Source organism: Lipotes vexillifer, unplaced genomic scaffold (genome assembly GCF_000442215.2).
Source record: "Lipotes vexillifer unplaced genomic scaffold, Lipotes_vexillifer_v1.1 scaffold23, whole genome shotgun sequence".
Lineage (NCBI taxonomy): Eukaryota > Metazoa > Chordata > Mammalia > Artiodactyla > Lipotidae > Lipotes > Lipotes vexillifer.
In genome coordinates this window covers 3,847,871-3,859,287 of record NW_006796283.1, presented here as the reverse complement: position 1 = coordinate 3,859,287, position 11,417 = coordinate 3,847,871, and the positions used below count along the sequence as shown (strand labels likewise).

At 59.7% G+C, this 11,417-nt stretch overlaps 1 protein-coding gene across 1 annotated transcript in view; it reads left to right on the top strand.

Moving 5' to 3' along the window:
- The first annotated feature begins 1,388 nt into the window (after positions 1–1,388).
- ANKRD11 (ankyrin repeat domain 11) overlaps positions 1,389–11,417 on the top strand; it is a 31,329-nt gene continuing 21,300 nt past the window's right edge. Inside the window, exons 1-2 of the mRNA XM_007468445.1 lie at positions 1,389–1,531; positions 7,227–7,365. Of these exons, the coding sequence (XP_007468507.1) occupies positions 1,445–1,531; positions 7,227–7,365 (226 nt within the window). The 5' untranslated portion in view covers positions 1,389–1,444. The remainder of the gene's footprint in view (positions 1,532–7,226; positions 7,366–11,417) is intronic.

The window sequence follows — 11,417 nt, the reverse complement described above, 5'->3', positions numbered from 1 at the left end:
GTGTCAGGAGGTGGCGTGGTCCCTCCACTGACTACAGTTAGATTTGTGTTGGCCAGTGGATAAGCAAGGGGACACGCTGGGAACCTTTGGTCCGTTAACGTGGAAAAGGAGACAGGTTCTCCAGAGGCTGGTGAAGGGCAGGTCGGAGCTGCCACTCCAGAACGCTTCTGAACAGTGTGTTTCCAAAACCATACAGAGTAGAGGCTGTTTAATTCCGGGTGAGCTATTTACAAAACACCTCGTCCAACACGGCAAGGCGCCAGAGGTGTGATTCGGTTTGTGTGAACTGTTCTCCGACCCTGTGAGGAGGACATCTGAGAGGAAGGCTTTCAGGAGGACGGAGCAGACGCCGCACTTTTCCCTGTTCCCTCTGCTGAGTGCAGCACGCACCCCGGATGTGATTTGTGGAGCAAGCACAGGAGGACGGGGGGTGGGGTGGGGGGAGAGCTGTCCACGTCGGGCAGGAGCGGGGCGGGTCAGTGTGGCCACAGGCAGAGACGACTCCACGCACAGGTGCAGAGCGCCTGGCTGTGCCGGCACGGCCACCAGGGAAGCACCGGGCTTGTTGGGAGCAGCAGACAGGATTGAGAGGCGAGTCGGCCAGAGTCTCCACTGGGGTCCATGGGGAAGGCGGTGGGCGGAGTGGACAGTTCCGCAGGCTGTGGGGTGGTCTCTGGTTACGTCGTAGCTGGGATGCGTGTGAGAGGTAGGTGGGGTGGTGGGTGGTTTTGTTGGGGGCTCTTCGCCATTGCCAAGAAAGGGCTGACCCTGGTGGGAGGGCGGTCTGTCCCCAGAAAGCAAACTGAAGATGCCAAAACATAAAATACAGAAAACACGATAACCACAGCATGTGTCCTGGGAAATGCAGGGGCCAAGGCCTCAGACCCACGTGCAGGAGTGGGCACCAAGCTGCCTGACACCCTCCGGGCGTTCCCCAGTGGTGTCACCTTCTGGACATTTTACTTGCGGGAGTTGGGGAGTTCGGGGTGCTGGGTGCTTTCTGAGTGGCAGAGTAGCCCTCATCCTGACCTTCTGTTGGGGGTGGGGGCAGGGGGCTGTTTTGCAGGTGACGGCAGGTGGCCGAGAGGGTGGTGGGCGTGATCCCCTGGACCTCGAGGTGTGACCCTGCCCGTGGGCAGAGGGTGCTGCCGCCGAGCATGTGTGGCGCCTGACCCCTGGAGCAGGGCCCCGCGTGCACCCCGGGGTTCTGCTGTTCTCCCTCGTGGAGCGTAGACGTGCCGCTGCCAGGGCTGCCTGCCGGGCCGGTGCATCAGGAGCGGCCCCTTCAGAAGGCTGCTGCGTCCATGCATCGTGCATCACCGACTGGAGGCACCTGGGTTTCATGTGGGGTCACTGGACCTTAACCCCGTGTCCTCTGTTTTTAAGCAGACGGTTGACGATGAAGCGATGGCGGCGTGAATGAAGGCCTGGTGAGGAGGAAACGATGCCCAAGGGTGGGTGTTCTAGAACCCCACAGCAGGAGGAGCGTTCCCTGAGCAGCGACATGGTGGAGAAGCAGCCCGGGAAAAAGGTGAGCTCGTCCGCCCCCACCACTCCGCGTGGGCCCCGTCCGGGCCTGGGGGAGGGCTGGGGGTGCCGCTGTTGCTTGTCCCTCTGCAGTGGGCGACGTCTGTGCCGGGAGGCCCTCTTTGGGCGGCAGTGGAGGAACTGCTGTGCTGGGTGGCTGTGGAGGACACGTCTGGCTTTTTTTAAGGATGTTTGTTATTCGGGGGCCAAAGCGGAGCTTTAACCACTAGGTCCGTGGACAGAAATTGCTGTCTGAGAGAACCCCAGTTCGGCCCCACGGTCTGTCCCTCAGGACCATGGGTTCCTGCCATATGGTTGCTGGCAGACCGAATCTGACGGTAGCTGTGCGAGTGGTCCTGACTTGAAATGCTGCTGGTTAATTGTACTCCCCGTTTGCTTGTTGCCAATGTGAATAGGAAAATGGGTTGTAAATCTGCATCGTGTCCTGTTAATGTGCTGGTGCCCTGGGCTCGGGGGTGTGTGCTGTGTGCTCCACAAGCTGTGACAGTCACCCAGTGTTCCCTCCAGACTGTTCTTAGAGGGACCCCCAGGCTGGTCTGTAGGAGTTACAGACACACAGGCTTCCTGAGGGAGGGCCCACTTGCAAAGGTGGCCTCGCCCGTGCTCTGCGTGGGGTGCTGTGGCCTGTGCCCGGCCCCCCCTTGATCCAGGAGGAGGACGTTCAGAGAAGCCCTCAGTGTGGAAGCTGGGTGTGGCTCGTTGCTGCTTTGTCCCGTGGTTTGTCCCCTGCTTTGTCCCGAGCAGGTCTGGGAAGAGGCCTCGGGCTCCCTGCTCCTCCCAGCGCTGGGAAACTCTGGGAGCGCTGGTTCCCGGAATCCCAGAGGAATCCACCGAGGAGAGAGTAGGAGGCTGTGTCCAAATGCTGAATTCACAGGAAGGGTGGCAGGGGTCCATGGATGCAAAGCCCCTGGGAGCCCCCGCTCCTCTCGGGGCTCCAGACAGGCCTTCTGGTGGCAGCGAAGGGGTCGGGGTACTGCCGTCCCAGGTGGACTCCTGCGGTCCCGGTGACGCTGGGGATTGCAGAGAGCGAGATAGAGAAAAAGGCCCGAGGGACAAGCTGTGCCTGGCTGAGGAGCCAGCCCCGCGCCCTGCCCCACTGTCTGCGGGATGCCGGCTGAAGCACACGCCACCCGCTGCGACCCCCTCCCCTCCACAGGGCAGTGCTGTCCACCCTGGATGCTCACCGGACATGGCTGTGTGACACCACAGGTGTCCACGCAGGTTTCGCAGGAGAGGGACGGGTCAGGCCTTGAGAGAGAGGAGCACCCTGACTGGAGCGGGGAGGGCAGCTGCGTTCCCCCAGACAACAGGGCCGTCTGTGGAGGAGGCCCAGGAGGTGTGCGTGGAAGCGGTGGGGCGCGAGGCCTGCGGAGCGAGGCTGTGGCCAGAGCAGCGTGCAGGGGGCCTTTTCTGAGTGCTGTCAGCCAGCGGTCGGGCGTGGAAGTTTAAAAACACATGTGTGGTAGAGTGGCATCAAAGCTACAGACTCTAGGGCTTCCCTGATGGCACAGTGGTTGAGAGTCCGCCTGCCGATGCAGGGGACACGGGTTCGTGCCCCGGTCCAGGAGGATCCCACATGCCGCGGAGCGGCTGGGCCCTTGAGCCATGGCCGCTGAGCCTGCGCGTCCGGAGCCTGTGCTGCGCAACGGGAGAGGTCACAACAGTGAGAGGCCCGCGTACCGCTAAAAAAAGGCTACAGACTGTTTAGGGATTAATTTGATGAAAGATGTGCACCCTGAAACCTGCAGAACTTTACTGTGGGAAATTGAGGCAGATCTGAGCCGCTGAAGAGGAGCAGATAGAGTCCTCATTCCTACTGGCTTCTGTCGTTGTTGGTCATTTACAGATGAGACTCAGTTAATCATAGTCGAGGTGGTTCCAGGGCAGGTGTGTGGGGTGCGGGTTAAGAGCCAGCCCTGGTCTCTCTGTACGTGGTGTGTGGGAGCTGACTAAGCATCCGTGGGGGACACTGGTTGCTGGGCCACAGGCTGCGCTTGTTTCCCTGCCCCGGCAGTTTTCAGGGTGTGCCAGGGTCTGACACGGAGGTTGAACTGATAGAGGTTGAACCTGATAGAGGTCGAACCTGACGTCTAGACATCCTTTTAGCATTGAGGAAGTAAACGCACTGTGGAGTGTGCACGGTTGGTCCCTGTGACGATGCCTGGGTGCTAGTGAGGGAGGCTCAGCGAGGTGTGCCCTGCTCTGCTCTGGCTGAGGGTTCAGAGCTTTCCGTGAGCACTTTTAGTGAAGGAGAAATGCACATTTCCTTTCTAGAACCTGGAAGCACGATGATCCAGACCAGGCTCTCGGGACACCCCCCTCCCCCACAAGCAGTCCCCACGGTAACACCCTGCCCCCACCCACAGGGGATGCGGACTCATGGTGGGGATCTCTGCTTCCTTCCGATGGACAGGCCCTTGCTGTTGGAAGGAGGCTCTTCCTCTGTGGCTGTGTGGTGTCCATCGGATGGACGTTCAAGCAGCTTCTCTGCCGATTCCTGTGCTGATACATATCTGGGTTCTTTCCAGTCCAGGCGTGATGTGAACATACATACATTGGGGTTTTTCTATGGAGGCAGCAGATAGGGTTTAACAGTTCGTCAAAGTGACTGCACAGTTCTGCACCCCCAAAGCCTAGGTCAGGTGGACCCATCCGTGCTAACACTTGGTGATGTCAGTTTACTTTGCTTTTTTCTGGCATCTACTGTCTCCTATACCGTGCTCTACAAAGCTCTCCGTCTGTGATCCATCTGGACTCATTTTTTGTTTTGTGCTGTAAGGGAGGGTCAAGGTTTATTTTCTTCCCGGTGGATGTCCACATGGTCATTGTCGCTAGGAAGACTGTCCTTTCCTGCTGGGTTGTAGTGGAGCCCTTGTCACCAATCAGGTGGGCCTCAGCTTCTGCTCTTTGCTCTGAACCTTTGGCCCTTGGGTCCAGGACCACCTGTTGTGACTCTGTAATTGTACAGTCTTGATACCTGGCAGGTTAATCTGCACATCTTCATTGTTCTTCTGAATTGTCCTTGCTACCTTTGACCCTCTGCATTTCCACGTACATTCTGGAAAAAGCTGGTTGATCTCCACGCAAAGCCTGCTGGGTTTTGATTGGATTGCTTTGAATGTAAAGATGAGTTTGGGGAGATATGCTGTGCCTGCATTTTTATCAGTCTAATTTCTGTTCTCTCAGTAATGTTTGTAATTGTGTATGTAGAGGACTTGAACACCTTTTGTTAGATTCATTCCTAGGTATTTAATGTCTTTCGATATAAATATGTAATATTTCAGTATGATTTCCTAAGGGTTTATAGTATATAGAAACCAATCACTTTCTGTGTGATTGAGCTTCTCATTCACTTATTAATTTGAAGAGTTTAATTGTAAATTCCTCTGGATTTTCTCCTGTGTAAAATCACAGCATCGTAAGATGAATACTCCTTGTTATCCCTCAGGAGGAAGAGGGGGGTGGGGCTGGCCCGGTCTGACCGTGGAGGAGACGCCCCCCTGAGGCATGTTGTCACGGTGGGGCACAGCCCACCCGCATCTTCCCACAGCTGTGGAGCGTTCCGTCTGCGGCTGCACCAGAGCGGACGCACCCATTTGCCTTTTGATGGGCAGCTGCTCTTTCTTTTACTGTTATGAACAAAACTGTGAGTTTGTGTGGCACGCCACTCACTCCCCGGACTTTGTTAGAAACTCTTGAGTGGCCCCAAGCAGCGTCCGAGGCCCACTGCTCTGCCGGTCCAGTCAGCGATTCTTGTGGGAGTACTGGTGTTGCCTCCTGGTTTTAATTTGCGTTTTCCCAACGCCGAACACCTTTCCAAACATTAACTGGCTGTATGGATATTTTTTTCTGAGAAGTGCGTGTTCAGATCTTTTGCTCATTAAATAAAAGGTTTAGTTTTTCCGTAGATGTGGTGAGTATAGGCATTCCTGCCTTGAACCCCCTCTCGGGGGTGGCACCCAATCTTCTGCACCAAACCTGTGTCAGGTGGGGGACGTCCCTCCCCACAGTGTGCTGGGAGTTGGTCTCAGGACCTCAGGGCTTTTCTGCAGCTGTGGAGATGATCATAATTTTCCATCCTTTTTTTTAAAAAAAGCATTTTTAAAATATTCATTTGGCTGCGCTGGCTCTTAGTTGCAGCATGTGAACTCTTAGTTGCGGCATGTGGGATCTAGTTCCCTGACCAAGGATCGAAGCTGGGCCCCCTGTATTGGGAGCGTGGAGTCTTAGCCACTGGACCACCAGGGAAGTCCCCGTCCTTTATTTTCTTAGTGTGGTGAACTACATTGATTTTTTAATGTCTTGCATTTCTGAATACGTTGTTATTGTGATTTGTGTTATCTTTTTTTGTGTCTGTCGATCAGATTAACCAGCTGGACCGGGATTTTTTTCGGTGGCAAGTTGCTTATTACAGTTTGGGGCTGTCACTGGTGGGTGCTGTTCTCCTGGCAGGGGTGGCGGGGGTGGGGGAGGTGCGTGCAGGTGGTGACAAGCGGGCCTGTGTCCTGGTGCCCCTGGCACCGGCTCGGCCGAGGCTCGGGCTCTGCCTGCTGGTCCCTCTTCGCGCTCCAGGTGCCCTCGGAGCTGGCGGGGTGTTGTGGTGGGGCCTCCCTGGTCACCCAAGGGTGTCTCGTTGCCTGCTGAGACTGGACGGCACGGCGTGGCAGTCAAGTGGAGGACTCTCAGGGCCCTGGGAGACAGGACTCGCGCCGCTCAGGATTGGGCGTCCCCTCCCAGGAGCACCCGATGCACCAGTGCCGTGAGGGCTGCTGTGAGGGCCGTGTGTTTGCCTCCGCCTCCCCGGGGTGGATTCCAGAAAGTAAGCCTGCTGCTGGAGAAGGGGCCGCCTGGCGGTAGCAGTGCCGTCCTCCATGTCAGCAACGCAGATTGGCTGGCCCATGCGGTGCACTGTGGGCAGACGAGCCGGGGCGCTGGTTAGCCTGAGGCTCTGCTGAGCGCCCCCACCCCACCCTCAGGGCTCTGCGTGCTGCCCTTTCTGTGCGGGGCGTGTCACATCCCGAGCCCCCCCCCCCGGTGGCGCTTCCCCCTGTTCTGCAGACGGTGGCAGGCGAGGCAGATGCCCGGCAGGACTCCCAGGTTGAGGCTGGAGTTCGGGCTCCTGGGTCCTTACAGGTCAGCAGGGCCGGGAGCGATGGCCACAGCTGACCGCCCTCCAGCCAGCTCCTGCTCTGGGCTGGGTCGCCTGCCCTGGGCTCTGCTCCGGGGCTGCTGCGGCTGCAAGATCCGTCCCAAAGACGGCCCTGCAGTGTCACAGGCCTGTGGTGGCCAGAGGTGGCTCAGGCCCAGGGCAGGCGAGGGACGACACGCTGGAGGGGAGCCAGCATCTCAGGGCAGACATACTCTCCCGTTCGGTGCGAGGCCGGGCCCCTTTGTTCACGGTCGCGGGGAGAGTTCCCAGTGGAGGGCGGGCTCTGTTTGTCAGCAGAGGCCCCTCTGAAGGTGCGTTTTCCCCGTTACTGAGTCCATCTCTGGGAACATGAGGCAGGAGGCAGCGAGAGGTGGCAGGGCCGTGGGTGCCTCTGAGCCTGGTGGGCAGGAGGGGTGTCCATTGCCCAAATAAGAGACTTGCTTTCCTGGCACGTGAAGTCCTGGTAGACCTGAGGACTTTGAGAGTCTAACTTGGGGCCAACGTCTGAAAGCGTCACTCTCTCTTCCAGGATAAAGATAAAGTTTCTCTAACCAAGACCCCAAAGCTGGACCGCACTGATGGCGGGAAGGAGGTGAGAGAGCGAACGACCAAGCGGAAGCTGCCCTTCACTGTGGGCGCCAATGGAGAGCAGAAGGACTCGGACACAGGTACCCACCCGCCCCCCGGCGCCCCAGTCCTGCCGCACGGACCCGGGAGGGGCTGACTCACAGCTGACAGGGCAGATTCCCAGGCAGAGGATTCCCGCAAGTGTGCACAGAAGCCACGTTCCCCCAGCCCCATCCTGCCCAGGGGCCTCCCATGCGTGTGAGCACGGTCTCCTCTCCCTCAAGGAGAGCCTCTGGAGAACTTCACATGGGAGGATAAACGTGTTTCCCCTCAGGGCTGCAGAAGCACATAAATTAGACCCAGTTGTTTGAAATGGAGGCCAAAGGGAGCTGTGAGAATGAGCAGGAGGCACGCAGTCCCCCTGCGCGTGCGCTGCGGGTGTGCTGCTCACCACCATGTGGTGCGCATGCATTCAGGTTGGTTCCATCCGAGCTGCCTGCAGGGACACGTGCTGGGTCCAGGCAAGAACCCGGCCCCTTTGCCAGCCGGCTCACACCCCTCCTCTTGGTCCTGCTGTCCTGGGCCTTCCCCGCCTGCCGGTCATCTGACTGCAGACCCCCAAAGCCAGGGGCAGGTGTGGGGTGGATCTGCAGAGCCGCGAAGGGGCCTGGGTCCCCCAGGATGCAGCCACGGGGGAAGGAGCAGAGGTCCTGCCAGGATCGGGCGGAGGGCAGGGGGCTTTGCTGCACGTGAGGGTTTGTGTCAGGTCTCAGGAAAATGGCAGGTACAGGAATGAGATAAATGTGAGAGGGAGAAATGGCAGGGGGAACAGCCTGGAATGAACGTCTTCACTCACAATGCCTCCTGCACGGGGCGACCCCCAGGCGGGTGCGCCCCGGGCCCGCAGCCACTGAGCAGAGACCTGGGGTAGTTGCAGGCTGGTGAAGCAGGTTGGCGGGGTTGGTGGTGCCGGCTGGGGTATGGCTGAGGTCCGGGGCAGGCGGCTCGACCTCCGCGGGGTCCTCCACAAAGGGAGGGGTTGGGCCGGGGAGGAGGGCAGAGGAGGTGGGAGTCCTCGCAGGGACCCTGTGCCTCGGGCTCTGGGTGCAGAAGAGACAGGCCCAGCTCAGGCTTGGGTGCCCGAGCCAGCTCTGGTACTGGAGGGCGTGGTGTCACTGTTGGGTGCGGCTTCCTGGGTGCTGGGGGCCTGCAGGTCGGTGTCGTCCTCTGGGATGTCCCTGCCCGAGCACAGGCGGGCGCGGCGTCCTCGGGGGTGTCTGCGGGGTGCTGGCCGTGAAGGCGGCCTCCAGCAGGCCTGGGGGACGGTTGGCGTCTCAGCACAAGGCGCCAGGCAGGTGGGAAACTGAAGAACGTTTTGCAAGTGGGATTTTCCAGGCGGGGACAAAGTCTGAATACATGGAAAGTACAGCCTTTGTCCTCTTACTGTTGATTGTTTATCCCTTTGGGGGCCAGTTTTACTGTACCATCGACCCTTGAACAGCACGGGTGTGAGCTGCATGGCTTCGCTTATGTGCCGGTTTTTTTCAGTGGTACACAGTGTGGTGGTGGTGGGGGGGCCTTCGACTGGGTGACTGTGTCCTGCCCATCCCCCCCCCGCCCCCGGGGTTCAGGGGCCGACCGTGCAGCTTTCTTGTACATCTGCTTTGGTCGTGTGGCAGAACTGGTCTCCAGTAACCGGGAGTGTCTCATCCTTCAGGCCAGGACTGGGCACCTCGCCTGCAGCCCTGGTCACTGACCCCTTCCCTGCCCTTCCTGGTGAGCGGCCGCCTGGCCGGGCAGGGTGAAGCTCTTCCTCTGAGAGGCCTCGCTTCCACCAGGTGCCGCCTGCCCGCCCGCCCCAGGGCAGATCAGATGGGGAGGCTCTTGTACAGAAGTGCCAACTCTGGTGAGCGCCGAGCTAGGAAGGCTGAAGGTCCCCGTGTTCCCACGTCCCCTCCCCGCCTGCTGGCTCCTGCCATGTCCCTCCAGCGCCCCCTGCTGGGAAGATGCAGCCTGGCGCTCACGCGACGGTTGCAAGTGGCCCGTAGTTTCTCCGGCTGTGCTCCCTGAGAGGGGGAGGCTGGTGAGCATCCCCCAGAGACCCCCGGGCTCCCTGGGAGCACCCTCCTGTTTCCTGGTCCCCAGGAGGCCCACAGCGCTTAGTCAGGGCTGGGGCGTCCTCCCTGGAGCTCAGGCCACCAGCAGGCGGGCACCTGCAGGCAGGGAGAGGGGCCCCTCCTGCCCGGTGCCAGTCTTGGTGGGACCAGGACCTGCTTCAAGTTATACTCTGCTGTCTGCTTCTTATGTGTTTAACTTCCCCGCAACATGAGTGTACACACACCTCGTGCTGAGGTCCATGTGGTTGAAGCCCTGCAGGCTTCTTGCTCAGTCTGGCAGCAGCCCTCCCGCCTCCCACCTGGAGCCCCCAGGGCCCTGCAGAGCGGGGCCTGTTCTCAGCTCCCAACGTGTCTTTGCTTCTACCTTGTGCTGGCTCTGCAGGGAGGATGTCTGAGCAGCGCACCCGTCTAGGGCTGGGATTTGGGGACAGAGGCGGCGGGCACGCAGCTTCCCTGGTGGGCAGGCCTGTCGGGACTCCTGCTCAAGGCTGCCCTGTGTGCAGGGATTCACTGGTGCTGGGCTCTGAGCACGCCCCCTGCCAAGTGCTGGAGGCCACGTGGGTGACCATGCAGGGGCTTGGCCGCCTGCCAGGCATGACACGCTGTGAGTCGCTGGTTGGGAGGGCACATGCCACCAACACTGTGACCCTGGAGCTCTCGGGACCCCAGAGCGGGCAGAACTGGTGTAAGACGCTGTCCACCTCCATCCCAGGCCAAGTCGAGAGGGCGTGGCTGGGCCCATTTCTCTCTGGTCTGGGTCAGGGTGGCCGCTCCACCCGATGAACTCCCGGGTTTGGGTGTGGGGAGCTTGAGGGGTGGTCGGAGGCCCCCAGGCAGGCTGGGACTAGCGGGATGGATGATGCTGTTCGTGCGTTGCTGGCAGTCTGGATTATGATTTACTGGTTTTGATTTACTGCTGTAGTCAAGTTGGGGTCAGTGGTTGGGAACTCCTGTTGTCCAGGCCCTTTATGCCAACCTCACCTCCGCAGATTCTGGCCTCCTGATCATGGTCACCTGTGGGATGGCTCTGTGGTCGCCCTTACCTGGAGCGGGAGCAGCCACTGCGGGGGGAGTGAGACGTGGGGGGTCCAGCCTGTCCCTCTCAGGCCGGGGACTTGCTGAAGGCCATACAGACTGCTCTTTCTTTAAACGATCAACGCTGGAAATTTTTTTAAAAAGGAAAAGGAGGAGACACAGAGCAGGAAACCAGAAGGGAAGCCGGTTGTCACCACAGCCTGAATGATGGTGCCCATGTGGGTCCAGTGGCGCTTGGAGGGTCGGAGTGTAATGCGGGGAGGACCCCATGCAGCACGTCACCTGACGGGGTATCTGTCACATGTGGACTGTGCCTGGGCCGGCTTCTTGGCCAGAAGCCTGTGTTTGTGACTGATCGTGGAGGTCAGGCCCTGTGTGGTGTGGGAGGTGTGCTCTGAGGCCAAGGGATGGGCCGCTCTTGGGACAGCAGGTCCCAGTGCCGACCACCCACCTCCCGTCAGCCTGCTGTGGGCCGAGCCCTGCAACTTCATGGGAGACCGAGGACCCTCCTCCGCCCACTCCCCACCACAGGACGGAGCCCTGACGATGGTGACATCTGAGGAGAGTCATAGATTTCCCACTTTCGGCAACGTGGTATGCCCTGGCTGTCAGTGACGGGGCTTCTGGTGGCAGTGGACAGGCTGAGGGCAGCCGTGCCCGCCGACACCTCCGGCTGGAAGATGCCATCCTCCAGCCTGGGGGCCGAGAGGGCTCCCCAGGCTGACGCCGTCCTGCCCCCATGGGGCTGGCCCTCCCTGGGCCTCTGTGCGCCTTCCTAGGCCCCAGAGCGGAGACGAGGATTGGACCCAGAGATGGCCACCACAGGAGGAAGACACCCGAGCAGACACAGAACAGCGTCCAGAAGATCAGGCAGGGTTTTCACAATGTAAAACAGAGCATAAGGCAGCGGAAACGATTGCTGAAACAAAGCATTCAGGGGACGGGTTCTAGCGCTTACCGGCTCCACCATGAGCAGGGTGAGTGAGCTGGAAGCTGCTGAA